Genomic DNA, 26,928 nt, shown 5'->3' on the forward strand with positions numbered 1-26,928 from the left:
ATCCAAGTTTACCTTTTAACATTTGTGACTAAGTTATACATGACTACATCTGAAAGATCTGTAATCATCATTTGCTGGCTGAGAAGGCAGATAAACTACAATTTTGAGTGGAAGCCTAATTAGTTTTCACAATCTGTATAAAACCTGAAAATGAGATAAATAGCATAAGTGTTGATTTGACACATTGAAATAACAGCTGCAGTCTACTTTCCGGTATTTTTCACCTTATTTTTCACAAGCTACTTGCTCCAAATACTGGTGGCCACAATGCAGACATTTTAAGAAGATAAGCTTAAAATGTTATGATATAAGTTACACTGGGAGCGATCAGCTAGATAATTTCTCTAGAGAAGAGTCACCAGAATATTGGTCTCTCTCAAGTACAAAAACATACAGTCCATAAAGTAATGTTACAGAGTGATGTGTGTGAGTTAGCCATTACAAATTATTATTAACAAGCAACAGCTGATAAAGGCTGCCGTCCATCACATTTGTCATTTTAACCTTTGAAAGCAATGGTCAGCATGAGAAGCTACTGCCTGAATGTTTTGTACTGTGCATTGCCTTTAATGAATAAAAAAGAGCAAGGAGACATAAAATTATTTGTTAGTGTCAGAGTTTAGTGAATCCAGGTATTTGACCAAGCAGAAACCAGATCCAAAATCAAACCAGCTATTAACAATGCTTCTCCACTCTAGACCAATCTCCTCCTCATGCTTTAAGGCTTTTGGTACTGGTGCTCTCTAAGATATAACGATTTTAATAACCAATGGAGAGTCTGCCTTAAAGAACAGAACATTATTGGCCAATTCTAACAGCAAACTATTTGCAATAAACAGTCAACTCCTTGACATAAGTTTCTTTAACTGTACCTAACGTTATGGCAGTTATCATGATGGCCAAAGTGACCTACTTCTGTGGTATTCAAAGAATCTCTCCAACAGTTATTTCAGATAGAGCAGCTGATGGGGCCCGTTCTGACCCCGTCACTGCTGGTAGCCTTGGCCTCCAGACAACTTATGACATCAGGTCACATAATACCACAGGAATAAAATAACGCCTGTCAGTCTTTTTGGGGCTCCATCTAGCTTTAACCCTGTAGAAGAAGCATCATCTTTCCTGTTAAATGCACTTCTAACCAAACCACTATTGCTGTACTGCCTGAGGAACAGAGCACAAAATTATATTTTGTGGCAATTTCAGGCCAGACAAGCAAAAAGGTGAGTAATGGCAGCCAAGCATGGACAGTTTAATTCACTGAGTTCACACTATGAGTTTATGACAGTTTCTAAGGAGATTTTGACAATTTGACTGCAGGTCAGTGGCAGATAATTTCACTTTGTCAAAGTGCTTGTCTCTGCAGAATAAGCTTTAAAATAATCTCCTATATATAACATCTGTCTTTACTTGTCTATGGCATTTCTTTCTCTACATTTAACCCAGAGTACAGTGCACATACTTAAAAAACTGGAGATTTTCTGCAAGTGGATCCATCAAAGGTTGCCACACAACCAATGTCAGGTCCTGAACCACAGTTTTAGAACCTAGAATAGAGCATAAATGGTTCAGGCTCCACAGTAGCAGGTCAGCTACGTCAAACCCTTGATAGCGATTTAGTTTCTTCAAGCTGTGTTTTGCTCTGCAGAGGCAGAGAATAGCTAGCTTCGTGTGTAGGTGCTATTGAACAGATTCCAACGTCAACAGTGGCACCGTGTCAGAGGAAAAGTCAGGGAGGAAGGGAAAGTGGGAGGTAACAAAAAATAATAAATTGTGTTGATTTTAGGTGTTAGTAATAATAGTGGTAATAAGCACAGGGAGAAGAGCAGCACAAAAGCAAAACAATGAAGACATTCTTTGCTTTATGTGGCTACTTGCCATTTCAACACCTGGATGATGGATGTCAATCTGCTCTGTGGGTGATGACTCTTGAGGTGATGGTTTTAGATATACTGTACATCTGGGATAGTGCAGGTTAATTCAACACCACTGATGAAAGCTTCAATATTATTTTCTATCTCCACTATCAAAGGCAGATCTCATGTGGTGCTTTAACAATCAAAATATTTTTAGCTTGTCTATCCATAAGATTATGGTGAAAAACAGAGGAAAGTTTAGCAACCACATCTAATGAAGTCTGGATATAATATGGGTGAGATTATGAAAAGTGAACATAGACTCAATGTCTTTAGAGCCACAACACAATGCAGATGCTTTGGATAATTCTTACTGTATCCTCTTTGACTGTCTCGGAAATGTTTCCTTTGATTTACAGGCAATTTCAAAGACAAAAAGATACTGTTCAACATAATGCACCCTTTGAATTTGTCTTGAACCATATTTGGTCACTTCTGAATTGTCTCAGAAAGACAATTCATGTGACTAATGTTAAAATATTAAAAACAGATGGAGAACTTTGTAGAAATTATAGTACACAGGAACATATTTTGAACAGCATTAACTTCTTTTGTGCTCACTCACTGCAGATTTACAGTCTTCTTAAGAAGTCCAAACAAGTTGAATGAGTCATTTTTTCCTTCTTCTAAAAGTATTTAACTAATTTTCAATCAGAGAATACACAAATCTCCATTATGTTCCACTTTTTCCAATATCAACATGTTAATTTATGGACCCAAGCTGTTCTGAAATATTATTTGAGGGTAAAGATTGTTGATCGTCGTGCCTTGAGTAGCAACAGGGGGATATTAGCTGCTACTGGATGGAAAAAGACTGCTACATTTGAGGAAAAACATTAAGCTTCCTTACTTTGCCGTGTGGAACAGCATCTAAACCTGATGTGAATTCTTTCCTTGCCAAAGTTATGGCAGACTCCTTTACCACCCGTTTCACATTTTTCCCTTGAAATATGCTTACGTACTATGCTTTACTTACTAAATCTACCACCATCTACCATATATTTCCCTCCATCGTACCCACAGAAAGTTCTTCTTGTTCATGGAAAGCCTCACTCCGCAACACTGCTGACTTGCTGTCTTCTGTCTTTTGGCTGCTGTTTTGTTATTGTACTCCCCCATACTTATATACCTTTTTATTCGCCCCCCCGCCATATTTTTTCCACCACCTCCAGTGGCGAACTCTGCCCTTGTATTATACGACAACCTCTAAAAACCAATATCTTTTCCCAGTTTCCATCTCAGGTTCGGGAATAAACCTCAATGCTCAAAATAGTGCATTCCTTTTGCTTGTATCATGACTTTACTCACACGGTGTAAGAGAGAGAGACAGGTAAAAGAGAGGAGAAGCTGTAAGAGCATGTAAAGAATATGAAACAATAACACTATAACACAATGGTGTTGAAGAAATTTGTCCAACCTTCTAGGCAGCCAATATTTTCATTTTAGCGTGCTTTCACCTTCCAGAGACTTAAAACCTGCTTAAGTTAAGTAATCCAAATAAACGATGATGAATGAAAGCCACGTCTACTTCTATTGTTCAAGTTGAATTAATCCTGTAAAACTGAGTAATGGACAATGTTTAGATACATATGTACTTAATGTACCACCCTGATGAAAGAAATGTTTGGGCAACAAACACAGCAAATGGTAGAAGAGTTGCGAAACATGACTTTGATTCAGTTTATTTTATTAGATTTGCACAACTCTTCCATGAACACATGAACATGAAACTGTCAAGGAAGCAATTGAAGAAATAAAAGCTATTTTTCTCTGTCTCTGTGTACCTCTTTTTCTCCTTTAGTCTTCAGTCCTCAGGGTCTACGGCTGGTCCGGCTGACTGACGTCTCTCTCCTGGTTGAGTGGGAGTCTGTTCGTGGGGCAGAGTATTACATTCTGACATATCAGCCAAAAGATGGAGGGAGTGGACTGCAGCAGGCAAGTTGTTTTTTGTCTCTTTTTGGTCTCATCTGTAGATAATAAATAAAGGATGTAGCATAAGACCACATATTTAAACATCTTTGTTTCAATCCACATTAGGTTCGGGTTCCCAACACAGATAACTCATACCTCATAACAGGACTGATTCCTGGGGTCACCTACATTGTCAAGATACACGCTGTCATCAAAGAAATCCAAAGTGAAGCAGACAAGATTGAGGCTACCACAGGTGAGCACAGATAGTTGTGATTAGGACTGAAAATCAAGCATTATTGAGGCCTTAAAATGAGTTTCTTTTGTCTAAATAACCATGTTTTCAGTGCTGCTGACGCGGAATGGAGCTGGGTGCAGTGTGTAGGCTTTAAATGTGTCAGTGGCTTAGAGCAAAGGTAGACATGACCTATAAAAGACTCATGTGGCAGGGGGGCCAGGTATGGCCTGAGGTCTGGGGGATTTAGTTAGATTTTCTGTGGATTAAATGGTCACATTTGAGGTCAAAATGAAGTACATGGGTGGTGAGGCATGAAAACACAAATGGCAGACTTAAATGTTATGCACAGGGAGGTGTTGCAGACTAAGAAAGTAGATTTTACAGAAGAAGATCAACAAATGTGAGATGAAGGGTCACCTATAAATTTTGAATACTGGATTTGTGAATTTGTGCAATAAGAGTTGGGTTGATACCTAAAATCATTTCAATATCACTTCTTGATATGGGCAGTCACATGTTTAAGATATATATACACGAACAAATGGAAAGTCAGTTCCACTTATGCTAAATTACTTGCAGTATCCCTGTGTCAGATGAGGTATCCCAATCAATCATATACTTCTTTAACACAAATGCTGTGCTAAAAAGCAATGAATAAGCTGCAGCCTGTCATTAGTAACTGGTTCATTGAGCGCTGGTTTGTTAGTCATTCAATTTATAAGTAATTACAAGGAGATGACTCTACGGATGTGTTTAAGGGAAATGAGACTTGCTAACAGATGTGGTTGGCAACAGATGTGAAGAGAATGAGTTTACTAGACTAGGATTGGTGGGACAGAGTGAGACAGACACACAGACAGACAGATGGAGAGATTGAGTTCAACTCTAAAATGTGGTTAGCCTGGTTATCCACGGAAAAATGTCACAGAACATGGCATTCCCATAAAGGCATGAGAAAACACGCCATCATCTGGCTTATGGTTGTGTGAGGAGTACACACGTTTCACTGGTCACATAGTTTTCAACTTCAAACGATGATCTGCTTCAAAAGAGGATTTAAGTGAATGCTTTTCTTCCCCTCCTACACCACCCCGGAAAACACAATAGCTGACTATTAAAATATGCAAAGTCCTTTTTCCATTTAGTACCATTTGTTTTGTTTTGATGGTTCACATCTTTCTGTCTTGTTCCACCATATGCTGCAAATACTCACATCCCTCCTGGCTATTCCCACATTCTAACTGTAGCTGTATGTGCAGTTATATATATTTTTATACTTATGCCCAAAATGCTGAATGTAACTTTGTCTGGCAATATCAAGTGGCTATGTGTTAAAATGCTTAGCTTTCACTTTAAATATGTACTATCTATGACTTCTTTGATGTTAATGGAATGTTGTGTCAAAACATGATAAAAAATAAATAAAAAATTACATGGTAGGACAGAAATACGAGTCAGAACTTACTAGACCGGATTGAAAGTGACTTTAATTTTTTAAAATAGGACAAAATAATATTTTGTTTTATTTGCTTGATTACCAAAATGGAATTCCTGCTCAGCTTCCTCCCCAGAAAGCTCACATGTCAGGGAGATCAAGACATTTGGGAGCAGAGCAGGGCAGATTCTTGCCATTTTAGAGGCTTTAACTTAGGATTTCCAGTTTAAGGGCCATGTCTGTACTGCCCGTTTTCCCTTGCTGTCTATTTATAATGAACTTGACACTTCTGTCCTCCCCAGATGTATCCGCTATTGATAATATCCGAGTTCTTGGCCAGACAGAAGTCTCTATCCAGGTGGACTGGAAGAACCCGCAAGCTGAAGTGGATCACTTCAGGCTTACTCACACTGACCCAGCAGGACAGGAGGAAGAGCTGAACATACAGAAGAGCCAAGAGGCAAGAACCAAACACACTATTGTGGGTAAGTGTTGGAACAGATTAAACCCAAGTTTGCACAGAAGCTGTGAATATATGTAAAAACTGGAATATGTGGAATATGCTCATAAAATCATTTAATATAATTATATCACAAACTGATAATGTAATAAATTTAAATAAAGATGTTTAGATGATCACGTTCATGTAATTAATTGAGTATCATAATGCTACATTTTAGAGTTTAAACAAATGTGTGTTTCTGCAGGTCTATATCCAGGAACAGAGTACGTGATCTCAGTGCAGGCCATCAAAGGAACCACTGAGGGAAAATCTTCCTCTGTCACGGGTGTCACAGGTCAGTGTCAACACATTCAGGATCCATTTAACCTAATGTGGCTATGTGTTACTGTGCTTTAGGGGTGACCAGCACTTTAACAAATTCTATATCATCAGTGATCACAAAATGGGCCTAATTTTCCTGAAATGAAATATGGCTGTACAGAAATTGCATTCAGACTGCATTTGTGCTATCTTTGGCTGTTTCTGAAATGGATGACACTTAAAATAATAGATCAGCCACTTGTGGAACTGAAACACATTAGAGACACAGTGAAGATATGCATTTTTCCACTTTGAATTGGGTGCACCATCAAAGACAGACTCTTAGCCCTTGTAGTGCCACCTATAATTCACCAGCGGTCAAAATTTAATAGAAAAAACACATAATCTGTCATACACAATTGTGACATAGTACTTGATACAACCTGGTATTACCTTCAACACACAGCCAATGATAATAGCATAATGAATACAGTTAGCAAGAGGTACAATTATGGGTTAATGATGGAGGGCTGGAATTTACAACCTAATAATCTGGACAGGTTCTAATGGCTGTGGTGAGCATGGTCACTGAGGGGAAATGTGATATCAATGGTGTAACGACTACAAGATACTCCCTGATGGTTGAGGTGAGAAGGTCCATGATTTACAGGCTCCATCTGGTAATGTTGGATTTTAGTGGTGTGGTATTGAGTTATAAGTGCTCAGTTTAACCGTGTTTTGGACCGGTTTTAGGACGTGAGGAGGAATTCATTTTACAGTTTCACTCGAGCAGCTGGTCTTGACATTCAGTTGCTTTAAAGTTATTATTTAACTGACAAATGGTCCACAATGTCACGACAGGTCTTCAGTCACTGCCATTATTCTGCTCATTTGCACTTTCTTATTTTCTACTTATTGGTCTCATATTTCCCTCACTTTCTTTCCTCCCTCACCTCCTGTCTCATCCACCCTGAGTGCTTACTCAGTTCAAAAGCAGTCTCCAGGTTGATGGCTCTTTGTTTTTTTAGACCCTGAGGCAGCCAATTTAATGGTTTTTAGTCACCAGTGTTAGCTAGGTATTTTCAAGACTCACCTCTCTTCTTTTGAAGCCAGTCAGGTACTCAAGAGCCCCTGTCACTGCTAATCTTTTTTTCTTCTGTGTGAGTGTGCCACCTACTCGTGTGGTAATTGCATGTGAGTGTGTTACCGTGTGTGCTAATCTACACCAGACAGACAGTGGCTTGTCTTCACTCCAGTAGCTGCAATCCTTCATTTTAGGTGTTGCACGAAAAGGCTTTTAGAGGTGATTGAAGAGGATAGTCCTCAGTTCTGCTTGCCAGCAAGGTTGTGCTGGTTTCATGATGACTGGCATGGTGCAACAGTCACTTATTATCTCGCTCAACATGCTGTTTGCCTTGGGCCAGCGTGGTTATACGAGGTGAGAGATACAAAGGAGGAAATATGGAAAATACACAAATAACACAGCAACTGCTAGAGTACTAAATAAAAAGGAGACAGTGAGGTAACAGAAAGAAATCAAGGTAAGAAATGAGCAGGAATAATAGGAGAACACAAGTAAAATAAGGAAAAATAAGAAATAAAGAAAGTCAGAGTATAAAAAATAACAGGTCACACAGAAGTCATCTCAGTTGTAGCTGCACGTAATGCATTACTGTGTAGCTACTGTTATGATATGAAACTGAGCTTTGTCCTTAGAGGCTATAGCTGACGCCTTCCATTATAGAAGCTGCATTGTAGAAAGATATTACATTTTCTCTTCACTTTTACCATCTGTCTTCCATTCTTTCTCATATGATTTTTTAATCATATTTTGTAGTGGTCCCCTACTCTCATTCAGTCTTATCTCACTCACTCTTGTCACTGTTTTCAGAAACTGAAAATGTTGCTCCAAATCTCACCAAGAAATACATAGTTTTACATACTTTGATCCCAAGTGTGGGAATGTATTTATCTGTTTTATGCAAGATCACACAGGCAAAATTTTAAAACATGTTTTTTATTGACCACGCTGCAAATGGTGCTGAATATGAAATCGGTATCAAGTATGGCCTTGCAACTTGTTTAATATGAAGAGCGGATTGAACTTTATGCTCTATGTAGTTATTGAATGGCACCGCATTTAAAATTTATGGTTGACCTTCCATGTGTGCATCCAGTGTGGCTCTATAAGTCAGCCTCTCTCAGCCTGTGGTATGGTGAAATAATGCTGACCTTACAGCATAGGCACACTCTATACGTACTGTACTGTTTGTGTGTGTGTGTGTGTGTGTGTGTGTGTGTGTGTGTGTGTGTGTGTGTGTGTATGTATGGTGTCCCCCAACTGCCATCAGTTCCAGAAGTAAGTTCCAGAGGGAAGTAAGTAAAATGATTCAGTGACAGATAACATTTAGGAAAACACCATAATCAAAGGACTCTCTACTCAGTGCAGACATTTCATACTCACTAACGTGCCAAAAGATTATAAGGCGTATAAACACAACATACCGCTACTGCTGATTCAGATTCAATAAAGACACAACCAAAGCCCACTTAACCAAAAGCAGATGGACTTGGCTTAGGAAGAGGGAACGAATGTTGAGTCTTTATGTTATCTGGACACACTATAGCACCTCGTGTGGTCCAGTGGGAGTACCCTGTGTGCTCAGGCTTGTCCATCAGAGGTTTTTTAAGCTAGTTCTGTGCAGTTGATGCCAGGAAAATGACAAGCAAAAATGTGAAAAGGGAGACCTTATAAAGACAGGAAGGAAGGATGCATGAAGGATTCATGAAAGGTCAAACTCAAACCTACTAAACGAACTCCCCCTTCTTTGTTCATTACATTGGTTTTGACAAACAATGAAAAATGTAATTGCTGTCTGGATTATGTTCACAGGCAACCTTTTCTTCAAATGAATGAAGCGCTACATTTATCTACCGCACTGAAGTCATAGAGAGGTGGTGGGGGTGTATAAAATAAAGGATATTGTCATGAGACTAAGTCCTGAGCCCAGTGTGTGGTTAGGTTTGGCCAACAAAAGCACTTTGGTTAAGGTTAGTGAAAAATTGTGGTTTCTGTTGAATGTTAATAAACATGTCTCATGCTTGGACTTACTGCAGACTTTTTTCTGTATTAAACAAAGTAAAAAAGTTTAATAAAGCGGTATACTACCTGTGGATATTGTGCTGCAAGATAGATATTTTGATGGAAAAAAAAGGAATGCGTTGTCACTGAACATTTTACTCACATGTTCAGTATCAACATTTTTTTGCACCTTGTCAGATGTGTTAATTGACAAAATTTTCTCATTATGTGGACAGAAACACACAGTATGGACAGAATTATATTTAGCAGTAAACTGTATAAACATAATGTCTAGGAGATAGGGTTGGTGCAGTAGAAACAACTCTATTGGCCTGTTCAAGTGTGTGAACATGCACATGCATGTGTGTGTGAAGAGATACTGTTCTGTATGTGTGTGTCTTCTAAATCATGGAAGCAGTTGGGGGAGTTTCTACCATTTATAGCTTTAGTGTAGTTATGTGTATTTGATACAACATAGTATCCTTTAAAGTTTGTTTTTTGCATGCATTAGTGTTTATCTTCAATATATATCAGTAATATACTATATGTACTGCTTGTGTTTCCATGTGTATCAATGTGGGGCTGAACTAATGACTTCACATGTATAATGCATGTTAAGTTTGTATCAAACATAATATTTGTCTACGTTGCATCATTTTTAAGAGGTTACACATTGATGCTTGCTTTTGACAGCATTGCTATATCCTTAAAAAAACTGTTGGAAAAACTCTTGGTGTATTAATCAAAACCCTAATCGAGGCTTTCATATCATCCTTATCATATGTTATGTCTAGATGTAGCATACAGACAAGTTAGTTCTGTCATAAAGAGTTATGAGCTCCTTACAGTACAAATAAATTCTTGGACGGACATGAAAACAAATCCTGTAGCCAGGGGACTCCACCACATAACATACATCATTTCACACCTGACATACTGTAGTCTCCAAAAGAATGGCACCCTATTGACACATATTTTCCCTTGGCTCCAACCACAGACATACTGTATGGCTTAGACTATACAGTGAAGTTGTGAGGCTGTAAATGATGAAAGACAGCCTGTTTCTGTGCGTCTTGTGGTCGACATTGCCTCTGCTGAAAATGCCAACCATAATGGATAAGCTGTTTTCCAAATGGCCAAAGCCACAACTCGTATTGTGTAGCCCGGTAGCCACTGTCGCTACACAGCTAGTGGGGTAGAACGTCTGGTGTAACTAGATCCATCATATACTGTAACTTCACAGCAAATGAAGGCACCCCTTCAAAGTAGTAGTTCTTGGAAAAAAGATCTAATAACATACAGAACATATCAGACAGCTGAGACAGCAGCTATACCGCATATACAGTAGGAGCAAAAGGAGCTGCACTTCTTTGTTGAAGAAGCGAGAAGGAATCCTGTGTTCTGAAGGAGAACAAGGCATTATATAAGTATAATCTTTAGTTAGAGGGGTGTAAGCCAAATAACAATTTGAGTTCATTTGTAGGGAGGGATAAAATGCAACAGCAGACTCTACTTCAAACTGTCAAATGATTTTGTCTTTCATGGCTGTTTTCTGCTGTCTTGCTGCTGTAAATCAATTCAAAAGCCATTCTTTTGATTTACTTTTATTGAACTGAGAAGACATCTGTGGCCAACATCATTTTATGTTATGTATCACAACAAAAAATGTGCAGTATATCATAAAAAAAGCAGAGTTCATCCTCTTCAGATTGCCTGTAGGAATAGTTAAAAAGTTAAAGGTAAAACTTTGTCAAGTAGTCTTTGCCAGAGCTGTCTCGGTGTTTTGCCTTAGTGAACTCAACAAATTGGCTATAGTGTACTAGTATGTGTGCAATTTCTAAATATAATGTATATGCCACTACTGGTGCCACCAAAATGAGATTACTGCTATCATGTGTAACCACCTCATCCCAGTCGCTGCCAAATTACAAGTTGCAAACCTACTTACAATCTGCCTGAAGCAGCCAGGTATGAAACACTGAAATCATTAGCAGTAGTCGTAAAAAGTTCACAGTCTGTGTGAATATACTGTACGCCACAAAACACACATGGATGGATGCTTTCTGAGCTCACTTTAGCTACTTAGACTACTGAATGACCTCTCATTTTTAGGCCTTGGAGGAAACACTCAACCCTAATAAAACAGAGCGATTATAAATTCTTTCTGTGTTTAGCTCACGACAGACTGTCAAGCAGTTCAGCCACAAGGACAGAAAAGTGACAGCAGGAGAAGAGATGAGAGAGAAAGAGGTGGTATGGAGTTCTTCTCCTGGACGCATCATCAATCAGTTTTCATGATGCGGACTGTGCTGTGACACAAGACTGACCTTGACTGAGCGGTTGCCACAGAGGAATAATCCTAAATGATGATTGCTTTTACATTTCCCTTCACTTCCTCTGTGTCTCTGTTGGGTTCTCTGACTATGCCTCTGTGTCTCTCTCTTTTATCCTCTCTCTCTGCCTCTCTCCCTCTCTTTGTTGCTCTCTCTCTTCGCTTTCATCGAGATTCCCTCGACAGAGACAAACACCTATCCACACACATGCCCTACCGACTTCTCCGCCTGCCTCTACCATATGTCTCTTGTGATACCTCAAACCCACTGACTTTACAAACAGAGGCATTGTGTTCTGCTCCGCTCGTGCAGCTCATCCTGTGGAACTCAGCGGACAGGACAAGATCATGGGTCGTGTTGTCTGCTAGTGATGTTCTTTTGAAGAGATTCACAGAGCTTTTCCTTTGAGCCAGACTACAAATTCTTTAGTGTTCATATGAAACAAAACTCTGGATAACAAGCTTGTGTGTGAATTTCTACTGGAAAAGTTTTGCATGCCACTTACAGCGGATTGAAAAAGACAAACAACAATCAATGACATTTCTTAAAAGTGCTCTGTAGTTCCTTTTTGACAAAGGCTGCCGCAGACTAGTTGTGATTTTACTCCTACCTGCCACATGCTGGTTCTGATTTTTACTCACATGCTTTATCTACTAAGACCACTTCAACAAAGCTTCATCAAAGCATCACTATTTTTTAAAAGGGGTTTGATTAAAACACCTCTAAATATGTATCATGCTGCTTGAACTCATACAGGGAGGATCCAAAACAGAGGAATCTTTTCATTTGAAGCATTTGTACATATTTTTTTAAATCATATTGACTTATCTTGACTAAAATGAAATCTGAGTTGATTCAGGACGTATATGTATTGCAAAACGCCAGCATCAGTCATTCATAAACTGAATGACTGATGGCTTTCCTATGTTTTCTTAACATGAAACCTCTTGTGGTCATACAAACAATTACTCTCTACAACCATTAATAACTACTAACGATAAACTAACTCAACGTGGAGGTGGTGGGCAGGTAATGCAGGAGTAGTCTGGATGAAACCTTTCAGGAGGTCATTGTCTGTAGACTTTGCAGTTTACATCCCGTCTCCTACCAACAGTCAACGTTCATCTCTTTTAACCATTACCATGATCTCTCCCTACCCTTAACCAGGTAGCTAGGGTTGCTTAAACTTAACCAAACCTGAAGAGGTGGCAGATAAGAAACTTCCCACATGAATCGTTATATCGGTCATTTTGGAAGGCATTGACAGATTACCTATTTTGTCATTTAGATATGAGGACTTGTTGGGTTTATAGTAAGTTGCCAATTCTTTATTCTTGCCACTAGTTCCTCACAGGTTGTGCTGTTTACTCCTACTGTACCTGCCACACTCTTGTTGACTAGTTGCATGGTTTTCTCCCTTTACTATCCAGGGTGGAGGTTGGTTATAGTTGTCTTGTTTTTGTACAGTATATCATGGTGATATGTCTCTTGGTTTCTGTTTTCTATACCCTGGGTGCAGTTGGATTATGCTTTGTGCTCAACAGAGTAAGAGGAAAGGCTTAAGAACTCAACTTAAGTCTTTCTTTCTTCTTCTTATCTCTACTTCTTCAGACATCGATGCTCCTACAAACCTTGTCACCACTGAGGTAACAGAGGACACTGCAACCGTTTCATGGGATCGAGTCCAGGCAGAAATAGAGGGCTATATACTGAGCTACACCACTGCTGAGGGCTCCAGTGTCGAGATCCCTGTAGGACGTGACAGCACCTCTTACAGGCTGGTTGGCTTGAGGCCTGGAGTTCTCCACACTGTCTACATCTGGGCCTACAAGGGAGAAAAAGTCAGCAGGAAGAGTTCAACAGAAGCTGAAACAGGTAAACTTTGAATGAGATCTGGGATCGTTAGAGGAGGGGTTGATGTATTTTTTCTTCTGTGTAAAGAGACTTACAGAAAATGACTGTTAAAAGGTCTGATATTTGATACAAAGTAAGCATTGAACTCCACAAAGGTAAGACACAAAAGATCAACTACTAACCCATATTTTTGAACACCATGGTTAACCTGCAAACTAAAAACAACAGTATCCTCTGTACACTTCTTAATTACTCAAGGTCTGGACAATGACCTGTGATTATCAGATACCTCATGCAAGGCCTCTTTCATCTTTATACCCTGCAGGAAAGATGTGTCTCTTTTTCTTAAGATCCTTTGTTCAGGAAACTTACTCCTCAAATAGTAATTATGTACAATGCACCAATCATTTCCTTTTAATCTTTTGTGTGTTGGTGTTTTGCATAATTTTCTTGTTTATTTGTGGATGGCAAGAAGTTAAAACCATCAGTGTAGACATTTTTCACTTTGCCTAATTGCCAAGAGGCAAATTTGAACTCTCACTGAAAAAGGCTTTTTAACATAATTAGGCTGGACACTTCATTTAAAGGTGGTTTAGTGTAGCCTGGGGTTGAATGTCCATTAGAAGTTTGAGAAGAGACAATTTTGTTAAGTCAACTAAGCTGGCTATTTTGTGTCTCTTGTCTCTTATGCTCTGCTGTCTCTTAATCCTGTTCTAGTGAAGGTTAGCAGATGTTGCTGTCTGCTTGCATTTATGCCAGAAGAAGAGTGACTCTGAGAGTTGACTGACTTTTATCCAAATTGCTTTAAAGTTTAGTTGAAAATGGGGACCAAAAACTTCTTCATATTCAACAGAAAAGGAAGATATAATTATCACATTTGTTCTGATGTGATGGATGCATTAAATGCCAACAGTACAAATGTTTGACATGTCAGGAACACAGTAGAAGAGCAGCAAATGTAAATCCACAGTGTTTTATCCTATTAATAATTTTCAAATATGTGGTGCTGTGCGTGTGTGTGTGTGTGTGTGTGTGTGTAAGCATTTGTATGTGTATGTATTTATTTTGTGCCACTAAGGGTTTCCATTGATTTTAGCAAAATGGGTAACAGTGGTTTACTACTTCTGTTTTGTAGAACAGTCCAAATGTACTTTTTCCTTTTTTTTCTATTTTTACACACAATTTGAATCTTTTTTTCATTCAGATTTCAGATTTTTTTTCCTGTTTTTGATTTTGATGAGGGAAGCAGACATGATAGCTCCAATAACCTCACTCATACATCACACAGCAGGAGGGCACATCTGAAGTGTCTTGAAACTCACTTTGCTAGCTGGTGATGGTAGAAGTGTTGTTTGAGATCTATGATATAGAGGGATACGGGAGGAGCAACTGTTGCTGTTTTTTTCTGTCATGAACAGAGAAAGATGAGGCTGAAATGTGTGAGTGAATTTATTTGTGGAATATGAAAGTGTTCACCTTCTGTGTTATTCAAAATCAAAGGGGTGTGCTTTTTACTGCACCTGTACCCACACATTTAGACATTGCAAACTAATGTAAAATCTTACAATATGAACCAAATCTGCTAACAGTATCCCTGTATGGGTAATTGTGCATTTAAAAACCCAAACAGACAACAACATGGTGAGCTGCCCTTAGTGTGCTGTCCAGTGTGCGAGCCCCAGAAGTAAATAGATCTACAGATATCCACCTCCATGATGTCCATACATATAATGACTATTAATCAATTAATGATTAATGTCAATTATGGGTCATGTGGTAATTTGGAAAGATAGTGACATCCACCAAGTCTCTGAATGCAGCATATTCTAATGATGGCACATGAGCTGGTAAAAAATACTTTATGAGATCTCTCAATCAGTGTTATTGTAAGACAGAACAACAGTGGTTCTGATTCTTCTTAACAATAAGTGACAATAGGACAATGACTAACTTAACAATATTCTTCCATACTCGTTTGTTTGCAATAGTTGTGTAGTATTGCATGTTTTTATTAATATAGCTCATAGCGTACTAATAGTACAACTGCTTATGGAAAAATGTGATCTGATGTCAAACATGTATTCCTCAAAACAAAAATTGTCAAATAGGGTCATTATAGGTAATATTGAAATGTTTTAAACATAAAGAACTGTTTTCAATTAACCTAAATTTCATTTTTACAACACACAAACAAATCTGGTTTATGAGAAAATTACACATTTTTATTAAAATACCAAAAAACCCATTAACCTCTCCACTCAGTTCGATGCAAGTTTGACATCTTATCCATTGTTTATAACTTCTTACACAATAACCATAAGGTTATGAGTTATGTGTGTACTGCTTTGTATCAGAGGTGTGTAGTTACTGTTATGTTTGCACTGTATGTAGTGATTAGTAGTCTTTACTAACCATAACTCCCCATGCAGAGCTGGACGCTCCTAGTAACGTCACGGCGCAAGATGAAACAGAGACCAGCTTCAGCGTGTCATGGGATCACGCGCAGGCCGAAATTGATGGCTACCTCCTAACCTACAGCTCTTCTGAGGGCTCGGGTGAGGAAATCCAAGTTGGGCCTGACAGCACCTCTTACATGCTGACTGGCCTGAAGCCTGGGGTCCTCTACACTGTCTACATCTGGTCCATCAAGGGAAACAAAGCCAGCAGGAAGATCTCAACACAAGCTCAGACAGGTCTTAAATCCAACAGTTTATGTTCAAATCTGAAGCACTTGATTACCTACTTGAAACCCTTTTTCCTGTGATTGACATCTTAATAACATAGTATTTGTCTTTAGGAGATCAAATAATATACAGATGGGTGACCCATTAAAAGAAAAAAAAAAGAGCAACATAAAGTGTCTTATTAAAGTGTTGGACCACCAGGAGCCTCCAGAACAGCTTCAGTGCTGCTTGGCTTAGAGTCTACTGGAGGGATGAACACCATTCTTCCCAAAGATATTCCATTCCTTCATTTGGTATTTTGATTATGGGGATGGAGAACAATGTCTAACACGACCCTCCAAAGTTGTTCATTTGAGTTGCAAACTGGTGACTGTGAGGGTCAGAGCTTATGTTTCACACCATGTTCATCAAACCATTCAGTGACCCCTCCTGCCCCGCATTTGTTATGTTTCTCAGCTCATACCTTGTCACCCATCTGTATATTGTAGTTTGCATCAGTAGTGCACTGATATCTTCTACTAACATCTTCCTATAGAACTGGATGCTCCTGCTAACCTCTTAGCCCGAGATGAAACAGAGTCCAGCTTCAGTGTGACATGGGATCGTGCCCAAGCAGAAATTGATGGCTACATCCTAACCTACAACTCCTCTGAGGGCTCTAGTGGGGAAATCCCTCTGGGCCCAGATAGCACCTCTTACAGTTTGACTGGCCTGAGGCCTGGGCTCCTCTACACTGTCTACATATGGGCCATCAAGGGAAGCAAAGTCAGCAAGAAGATCTCGACACAAGCTCAGACAGGTCTTAAATCCAACAGTTTATGTTCAAATCTGAAGCACTTGATTATCTGATTTTGAGGAAACCCTTTTTCCTGTGATTGACATATTAATGACGTAGTATTTGTCTGTGGGAGATTAAATAATATACATATGGGTGACCCATTAAAAGAAAAAAAAGAACAACATAAAGTGTCTTATTAAAGTGTTGGACCACCAGGAGCCTCCAGAACAGCTTTGTTGCTTCTTGGCTTAGAGTCTACTGGAGGGATGAACACCATCCTTCCCAAAGATATTCCCTCATTTGGTATTTTGATGATGGGGATGGAGAACGATGTCTAACACGACCCTCCAAAGTTGTTCATTTGGGTTGCAAACTGGTGACTGTGAGGGTCAGAGCTTATGTTTCACATCATGTTCATCAAACCATTCAGTGACCCCTCCTGCCCTGCATTTGTTATGTTTCTCCGCTCATACCTTGTCACCCATCTGTATATTGTAGTTTGCATCAGTAGTGCACTGATATCTTCTACTAACATCTTCCTATAGAACTGGATGCTCCTGCTAACCTCTTAGCCCGAGATGAAACAGAGTCCAGCTTCAGCGTGTCATGGGATCGTGTCCAGGCAGAAATTGATGGCTACGTCCTAACCTACAGCTCCTCTGAGGGCTCTAGTGGGGAAATCCCTCTGGGCCCAGATAGCACCTCTTACAGTCTGACTGGCCTGAGGCCTGGAGTCCTCTACACTGTCTACATCTGGGCCATCAAGGGAAACAAAGTCAGCAAGAAGATCTCAACACAAGCTGAGACAGGTCTTAAATCCAACAGTTTATGTTCAATTCCAAAGCCCTTGATTATCTGATTTGAAGGAAACACTTTTTTCTGTGATTGGCATCTTCTGAACGTAGTATTTGTCTGCAAAACAACATCACGTGTCATAGTAAAGTTTTTGGCCACCAGGAACCTCCAGAACAGCTTCAGTGCTGTTTGGCTTAGAGTCTACTGGAGGGATGAACACCACTCTTCCCAAAGATATTCTCTCATTTGGTATTTTGATGATGGGGATGGAGAACGATGTCTAACATGACCCTCTAAAGTTGTTCATTTGGGTTGCAAACTGGTGACTGTGAGGGTCAGATCTTATGTTTCATGCCCTGTTCATCAAACACTCAGTGACCCCTCCTGCCCTGCCTATGCTATGTTTCTCCGCTCATACCTTGTCACCCATCTGTATATTGTAGTTTGCATCAGTAGTGCATTAATATCTTCTACTAACATCTTCCTATAGAACTGGATGCTCCTGCTAACCTCTTAGCCCGAGATGAAACAGAGTCCAGCTTCAGTGTGACATGGGATCGTGTCCAGGCAGAAATTGATGGCTACGTCCTAACCTACACCTCCTCTGAGGGCTCTAGTGGGGAAATCCCTCTGGGCCCAGATAGCACCTCTTACAGTTTGACTGGCCTGAGGCCTGGGCTCCTCTACACTGTCTACATATGGGCCATCAAGGGAAGCAAAGTCAGCAAGAAGATCTCGACACAAGCTCAGACAGGTCTTAAATCCAACAGTTTATGTTCAAATCTGAAGCACTTGATTATCTGATTTTGAGGAAACCCTTTTTCCTGTGATTGACATATTAATGACGTAGTATTTGTCTGTGGGAGATTAAATAATATACATATGGGTGACCCATTAAAAGAAAAAAAAAGAACAACATAAAGTGTCTTATTAAAGTGTTGGACCACCAGGAGCCTCCAGAACAGCTTCAGTGCTGTTTGGCTTAGAGTCTACTGGAGGGATGAACACCATTCTTCCCAAAGATATTCCCTCATTTGGTATTTTGATGATGGTGATGGAGAACACTGTCTAACATGACCCTCTAAAGTTGTTCATTTGGGTTGCAAACTGGTGACTGTGAGGGTCAGAGCTTATGTTTCATGCCCTGTTCATCAAACACTCAGTGACCCCTCCTGCCCTGCCTATGCTATGTTTCTCCGCTTATACCTTGTCACCCATCTGTATATTGTAGTTTGCATCAGTAGTGCATTAATATCTTCTACTAACATCTTCCTATAGAACTGGATGCTCCTGCTAACCTCTTAGCCCGAGATGAAACAGAGTCCAGCTTCAGCGTGTCATGGGATCGTGTCCAGGCAGAAATTGATGGCTACATCCTAACCTACAGCTCTTCTGAGGGCTCTAGTGGGGAAATCCCTCTGGGCCCAGATAGCACCTCTTACAGTCTGACTGGCCTGAGGCCTGGGGTCCTCTACACTGTCTACATCTGGGCCATCAAGGGAAACAAAGTCAGCAAGAAGATCTCGACACAAGTTCAGACAGGTCTTAAATCCAACAGTTTATGTTCAAATCCAAAGCATCTGATTATCTGATTTGAAGGAAACTCTTTTCTCTATGATTGACATCTTAATAATGTAGTATTTGTCTGTAGGAGATCAAATAATATACAGATGGTTGACCCATTAAAAGAAAAAAAAGAACAACATAAAGTGTCTTATTAAAGTGTTGGACCACCAGGAGCCTCCAGAATAGCTTCAGTGCTTCTTGGCTTAGAGTCTACTGGAGGGATGAACACCATTCTTCCCAAAGATATTCCCTCATTTGGTATTTTGATGATGGTGATGGAGAACACTGTCTAACATGACCCTCTAAAGTTGTTCATTTGGGTTGCAAACTGGTGACTGTGAGGGTCAGAGCTTATGTTTCATGCCCTGTTCATCAAACACTCAGTGACCCCTCCTGCCCTGCCTATGCTATGTTTCTCCGCTTATACCTTGTCACCCATCTGTATATTGTAGTTTGCATCAGTAGTGCATTAATATCTTCTACTAACATCTTCCTATAGAACTGGATGCTCCTGCTAACCTCTTAGCCCGAGATGAAACAGAGTCCAGCTTCAGCGTGTCATGGGATCGTGTCCAGGCAGAAATTGATGGCTACATCCTAACCTACAGCTCTTCTGAGGGCTCTAGTGGGGAAATCCCTCTGGGCCCAGATAGCACCTCTTACAGTCTGACTGGCCTGAGGCCTGGGGTCCTCTACACTGTCTACATCTGGGCCATCAAGGGAAACAAAGTCAGCAAGAAGATCTCGACACAAGCTCAGACAGGTCTTAAATCCAACAGTTTATGTTCAAATCCAAAGCATCTGATTATCTGATTTGAAGGAAACTCTTTTTTCTATGATTGACATCTTAATAATGTAGTATTTGTCTGTAGGAGATCAAATAATATACAGATGGTTGACCCATTAAAAGAAAAAAAAGAACAACATAAAGTGTCTTATTAAAGTGTTGGACCACCAGGAGCCTCCAGAATAGCTTCAGTGCTTCTTGGCTTAGAGTCTACTGGAGGGATGAACACCATTCTTCCCAAAGATATTCCCTCATTTGGTATTTTGATGATGGGGATGGAGAACGATGTCTAACACGACCCTCCAAAGTTGTTCATTTGGGTTGCAAACTGGTGACTGTGAGGGTCAGAGCTTATGTTTCACATCATGTTCATCAAACCATTCAGTGACCCCTCCTGCCCTGCATTCGTTATGTTTCTCCGCTCATACCTTGTCACCCATCTGTAAATTGTAGTTTGCATCAGTAGTGTATTAATATCTTCTACTAACATCTTCCTATAGAACTGGATGCTCCTGCTAACCTCTTAGCCCGAGATGAAACAGAGACCAGCTTCAGCGTATCATGGGATCGTGTCCGGGCAGAAATTGATGGCTATGTCCTAACCTACACCTCCTCTGAGGGCTCTAGTGGGGAAATCCCTCTGGGCCCAGATAGCACCTCTTACAGTCTGACTGGCCTGAGGCCTGGAGTCCTCTACACCGTCTACGTCTGGGCCGTCAAGGGAATCAAAGCCAGCAGGAAGATCTCGACACAAGCTGAGACAGGTTTCAAATATCAAATTACCTGACCATTATATCCATTTTGAATACACCAGCTCTTCAAACACCCTATAATTACAGGTGTTTTGAAATACGAGACAACTCCCTTGTAAACCTCCCAAAAAAATAAGTGTGTTTTCTCACATGGTAGACTAATCAGAGTCAGCTTGTTTGTTTAAAGTAGTTTTCCAATGTATCCATCCATCAGTTCATCCATCTACTTGCCAACTGCTTATTCAGGTCACGGCGAGCAAAGCAGCCCAGACATCCTTTCCCCCAATAACTTGCTCCAGCTCTTCCTGAGCACTCCCATGCCAGCTCAGAGGTATAATTCCGCCAGCATGTGCTGGGACTAACCTGCGGTTTCCTCACAGTCAGTCATGCCTGGAGCATAAAGAGGCCCTCAGAGCCGTTCTTTCGAAGTGTCCAAAACACCTCTACCTGCTACTGTTGAGGAGCAGCTGCTCCACACAGTTCCTCTCAAATCAAAAATCCTAACTATGTCAGACTGAGGGCATCCAACATATTGGGGAACATCATTTCAGCCTTTGTTTAAATTTAACAATGTGATCCTCTCAGTTACTGCACTACCTAAAGTTTGTGACAACAGGTGAAGGATGGATTGAATATTGGCTCAGCTGTCTCTTTACTAGCATGACCTGATATAATGTCTGCATTTCTATAGATGATTCCCCAAACTTTTAATCGTTCTCTTATATCCTCTAACAAGCTGAAATCCAATCCGAGATATGCGAATGGACAACCCATTGAACAACCATAGCAACAACTCTAGCAACAAATACTGCAAAATGGACATCTGAATGACAATCTGACATCAGTTCAATGGGGAAGTAGAGGTAACTTTGCAAATGGAGTGTTCAGAGCAGGCTGAAGCCCTGGCTTTTGACTTTCAGGGAGCTCACATTTTGGAACTTTGACCATATTTAACAGACATCCGACAATATAACAGTATATAAATGACAGAAAATTACAAACAGTCCCCTTTAAATATACAATCCAAGTTTTTCTCCCTGCAACAAATAACTAGTAATAAGTTTGGTTCAAAGACAGATGCTGTGTCCAGAGCTCAGCCCAAAAATATTTATTGAGTGTCTCTCAACCCCATCCATTAGCTCAGTCTCTCTCTCCTCCAGAGTGGAGAGAATACACCTTCAAAGTCACTTTTTGATGGCATGTTTGACATCGCTGAAATCTGCTCTGTCTGTGCCACATAGCCCCAGAATCCCAGCATTTCTGGCTGAGCTACAAGGTTCACCCAGATTCCGGCTGGGTTCCAGGAATGGGCTCCCGTGTCCATTTTTCATGGAAAAATTCTCTAAGCTTTTGTTTTAACCATGACTCCATATGCTGAACTGGATGCTCATATGAATCTCTTGGTGTAAGATGAAAGAGAGCATGTCATCAATGAGTCATGAGACCACATGCAGTCAGAAAAAAAGGAACGTACAGTAGTTTTAGCTACTGTTCTGATGAAAGCTCAAGGCCCTCGATGGGGCCTGATACTCCCTTTAACTGCCTGAGATCTTGCGTCACTTACCTTTCAACTGTCAAGGCATGCAAAGCTAGCATGAAGATTTAAATGCAGGCTGAGACAAGTTTCTACATTTGATATTGATCTATTGGTCAATTTATTTAAAATATGATCTTTTATGTTTGTTATGTTGCATGTTTTTAGCTAAAAATCATTCTTTATTTACTCACTGTCATTTAGTAATGTTATTAGAAAACGCACACTAAATTATTTGATTTCTCCTTTCAGTGAGAAATGAAACAATACATCTTGTACTGTAGTTTGCATCATAACCACCTCTACTAACATCTTCCTATAGAACTGGATGCTCCTGCTAACCTCTTAGCCCGAGATGAAACAGAGTCCAGCTTCAGCGTGTCATGGGATCGGGTCCAGGCAGAAATTGATGGCTACGTCCTAACCTACAGCTCCTCTGAGGGCTCTAGTGGGGAAATCCCAGTTGGGCCTGACAGCACCTCTTACAGTCTGACTGGCCTGAGGCCTGGGGTCCTCTACACTGTCTACGTCTGGGCCATCAAGGGAAACAAATCCACCAGGAAGATTTCAACAGAAGCTGAGACAGGTTAATACACTATCAGGCAGGATTTTCTTTTGGTAATATTAAAGACCCATTTTCTTTTGAAAAGGCAGTTCATCATTTAACACCTAAAGTGGTGAAGATAAATTAATGATAAGCTAACTTCATAGTACAAAGACCTTTTATCACTTTTTTACCTTCTTTGTGGCAGTCAAGATTTCTGCATTCATTGATACAAAGAGGCACAGAGGTTAAGCAGTTTATATACGGAAAACTATCCTGATAAATGTGATCTGATCCTGGACCTTTCCAGTAAAAGTAAGCCTCAGTCTGATGTTTATATGAGACAGCAGTGAAAATGGTAAATCTGTCAATTTATGCTTAAATCACAGATCTCTGCAGGGGGTGTGAAGTCCACCCCCCACAGACAAAGGCGAATGTGGGACTTCACAGGCTGTAAACAGTTGTTAACTGCTGGGAATTAGTGAGGTTTACAGGCATTCACAGGGCTGAAAATCTGTTTTGTCATGCAGTGAACATTATTCTCATATTGACAGGAGGTGAAAAACATAGAAACAAAACTAGATTACATCCTGAAGTCATAATTTTTAAGTTTTAGCATGGCTGTACATTGATAAAAGAACATTTTCTATGTGTAACATACTAAACAAATGTAACAATGCAAATAGCCACATTCTAGAAATAGCATTCCTACAAGGTATCAAAACGCCAAGTTGCCTTTCAGTAATGACTCCCAGGTATTGTTCAGGTTACTGTTGTATTATTGTTAAATACAAAAACCATAGTCTGAGAATGCTGATAAGAATTTCAGTCAGTCAGGTTCTGCTACATGTTGCTCTAACTTGTGGAAAGAATGGTTCTACAGAAGCAGAGACAGGTTACTGGCGCAGGCACAGGAAAGTTAATACCTTTCTGAAGACGACAAGGACTAATTTAATTCCTATGAAGGTGATCAGAAATTTCATGATGTTAATTTCAGCAAAATTCCTTGAATTGGGTTTTGGAATCCTGGCTGTTTTATTATCCTCTGACACGCATGATAAACACAGGTGTCAAAGGTTAAGTATCAGGGGTCAGGGAAAGCATCTGGGTGATTCACTTTGGTCCTAAACCTCTCATTATATGTGGAATTTATGGAGTTTTTTTAGTAAATGTACAGTAAAGTGTACCTTTATATTTGATCTGTGTTATTTTCAAAACAACCAGTACTGTCAAAAATAGTAATTCAAACAAACCATAGTAGTCTACCGAATTTTGTAGACACCTGAAAACCAGTTGGACATAGGGATTTATTTCTTTATTTATTCATTCAGTAATAATGCTGTTTTTGCAAAACAACAATCCATCACTTCTTATGTCATATGACCTCTGATTTATTCAACTGCACATTTCTTACCCATTCAAAATCTGTTTAGTCTAAACTTCAGAACTGCCCGAAAGCACCAACACTTCTGTTCTGGCAGGAAATGCTTTCCACAGGCCAGGCCAGGTCACTGGGTATGTCTCGTAACTCAGTGTGGGATAAAAAAATAGCAGCAGCACCACATGGTGAATGGGTTACAACGGGTATCTTTGTGTGAGCCAGATGATCTGTAAAATCACCTGGGAGCTCTAAGTGAAAGCTGGATCTTTTTCAATTAGGCAGCAAAGGCCAGAGTTTTGGATTATAAACTTGTCTCGTCGTAACTCATTAGCAACCATCGGTGGCTACAGACCAATGCCATGCTGGATTCAAATAGGAAAGCCATTGTGTCAAAAGAAATCATCTGGGATACATAAAAGCATGTGTTATTACATTTGTGACTTTATTGGGCCTAGTAACAGGCACCATTAATGTGTCAGTTGGAGCTGTCTCAAACCAACACCAGTGTGTTTCATAGACTTTTTCATGAGCTGCATTCCACTAATGGTACCAAAGGTGCTACTAAATTTGCCACTATTCACACTATTTTCTCCAATTACAATTTAATTACCACAAAGCTGTTTAATGTTTTCACTGATCTTAAAAGTTACTATTCGATAATTCCTAAATAAAGGCAGTGTTACCCTCAATCGAACCGTATTCTACTTTTTCTCTTAGCAGAAGAGCACTAAAAGTATAACTCTTGACCTGAGTTAATAATAGATTGCTTGGGTTGATTTTGCTCTTCATGGTGGCATACACTTACTCCAATATCTTGAGCCATGGGAGGTTAAGTCTCCCACTGTTACAGCAGGCGTCTTCGTGTCAGACAAATTATTTCAGCATCTGTTTCAGGCCAAGCCTCCAAAGCATTTAAATAAAGGAGACAATAACTGCCAGTTTATCTGTAGAGGCAAATTGTAACTTTGCATGCGGATGTTAGTCATCTCTGGCGTTGAGCTTCAGGTAGAGAGAGGCAAAGAAGAGAAGTCAGTCACAATTATTTTCCCCTGTTTTACACTCCAATGAAAGCAGCACCAAAATCCTCCTATTACCCAACCCTGAGCTGAGTTGATAATGAGCATTCAGTACACACTGTGTTCTTGTGCTGTCATCTGCTTTGATGTACACTCTAACCCACAGATATTGATGCCCCGAGGGACCTGAAGGCCACAGATGTGACGCTGGAGTCTGCTTTTTTGACCTGGATCCCTCCTCTGGCTGACATTGATGGGTACATCCTCACCTACAGAGATGAGGATAGCACCATGGAGGTACTGAGCCACAAGGGTGAAAACACACACATAATTACGCAGAGAGAGAGAGACAGACTTTACACATTTTCCTACAATGCAGTATAATAATGCCACAGCTAAGGTATTGAACTTTTTATCTCACAGTTTGGAAATACAGAAATAAACTACTCTGTATCACGGTATGTTTATATTGATTATTATCCAACAAAGTGGAAAACTGACAGCGTAGGAGGATATACAAAACCTCTTATTCTGTATCAGATAAAAGCAGAGCCACCATGTAGAGTCCTGCAGCAAAAGAGGAATGACAAACCACACAACACTGAATTTATTTTAAGCTCTGTTTTTGCCAAAGCTTTAAAATAGCAAATGGACGCATGTTTGTACTGTTTGAAGCAGGCTGAGGCTAAAGGTGAATGTTCTCAGTAGAACACTGACCTCTTGTGGCCAAAAATGACATTAATCTACTAGAAGTAATAAGCACACAGATGGTGTTACTGATCTTTTCCTTGATACTTTAATTATTGAGGAGCCAACATCATGCCTGTGTCCAAATGAAATTTAAAACACTCATTTTAATGTAATTTCATCATGTCAGGAACACTATATACAAAATTATATATAACATAAGACTATTATGTTACTATGTATTATACTGAGTCAATAAGATTAATTTGTTGTGTTTTGTGGTCAGGCTGTTGAAAAGCAGCTTGGAGCTGGCGAGAGCAGTTTTGCTGTATCCAGTCTGGAGATGGGCAAGAGATACATCGTCACCATCATTGCTTACAGGGGGAGCAAGAGGAGCAGGGTGGTAGAGACCATCTTCAGAACAGGTCTGTACTGTGTATGCAGCTTCAGTCACTGCTGTCAGCTCCAAGTCTACGGATAACATGCATAATTCTGCATCCTGTCACAGTACATTGCTGTCTTTTTTGTCATTTGTCGATGTTCTATAACGTTATGTTGCACTTTAATGTGATTTTACATCATGAGAGTTACGCGAACATTACTAATGTTCATTTCATATCCTCCTCCCTAGTTGGTCTTTTGTACCCCTTCCCCATGGACTGCATTCAGATCATGAAGAATGGCAATAAGAAGAGTGGCATCTACACTGTCTATATCAACAATGACCGCTCCAAACCAATAGAAGTCTACTGCGACATGGACACTGATGGAGGCGGCTGGCTGGTACAAATGATTAATAAGTGAAGACGATAGACATATTAGTGGGAAACAACAACCAAAAGTAAACATTTGCAGTCAGTGAACATCTTGTGCTT

At 39.9% G+C, this 26,928-nt stretch overlaps 1 protein-coding gene across 2 annotated transcripts in view; it reads left to right on the forward strand.

The window, feature by feature from the left end:
* tnn (tenascin N) overlaps positions 1 to 26,928 on the forward strand; it is a 39,550-nt gene that overhangs the window by 9,172 nt on the left and 3,450 nt on the right. Inside the window, exons 5-20 of one of the 2 annotated variants that reach the window (XM_067605812.1) lie at positions 3,715 to 3,848; positions 3,951 to 4,080; positions 5,800 to 5,982; positions 6,205 to 6,294; positions 13,287 to 13,550; positions 15,959 to 16,222; positions 16,749 to 17,012; positions 17,537 to 17,800; positions 18,277 to 18,540; positions 19,065 to 19,328; positions 19,852 to 20,115; positions 20,640 to 20,903; positions 22,748 to 23,011; positions 25,533 to 25,663; positions 26,340 to 26,478; positions 26,685 to 26,836. In XM_067605812.1, the coding sequence (XP_067461913.1) occupies positions 3,715 to 3,848; positions 3,951 to 4,080; positions 5,800 to 5,982; positions 6,205 to 6,294; positions 13,287 to 13,550; positions 15,959 to 16,222; positions 16,749 to 17,012; positions 17,537 to 17,800; positions 18,277 to 18,540; positions 19,065 to 19,328; positions 19,852 to 20,115; positions 20,640 to 20,903; positions 22,748 to 23,011; positions 25,533 to 25,663; positions 26,340 to 26,478; positions 26,685 to 26,836 (3,335 nt within the window). The remainder of the gene's footprint in view (positions 1 to 3,714; positions 3,849 to 3,950; positions 4,081 to 5,799; positions 5,983 to 6,204; positions 6,295 to 13,286; positions 13,551 to 15,958; positions 16,223 to 16,748; positions 17,013 to 17,536; positions 17,801 to 18,276; positions 18,541 to 19,064; positions 19,329 to 19,851; positions 20,116 to 20,639; positions 20,904 to 22,747; positions 23,012 to 25,532; positions 25,664 to 26,339; positions 26,479 to 26,684; positions 26,837 to 26,928) is intronic. The other variant, XM_067605813.1, reaches the window with a different exon arrangement.

This window comes from Thunnus thynnus, chromosome 12, assembly GCF_963924715.1.
Source record: "Thunnus thynnus chromosome 12, fThuThy2.1, whole genome shotgun sequence".
Taxonomy (NCBI): Eukaryota; Metazoa; Chordata; class Actinopteri; order Scombriformes; family Scombridae; genus Thunnus; species Thunnus thynnus.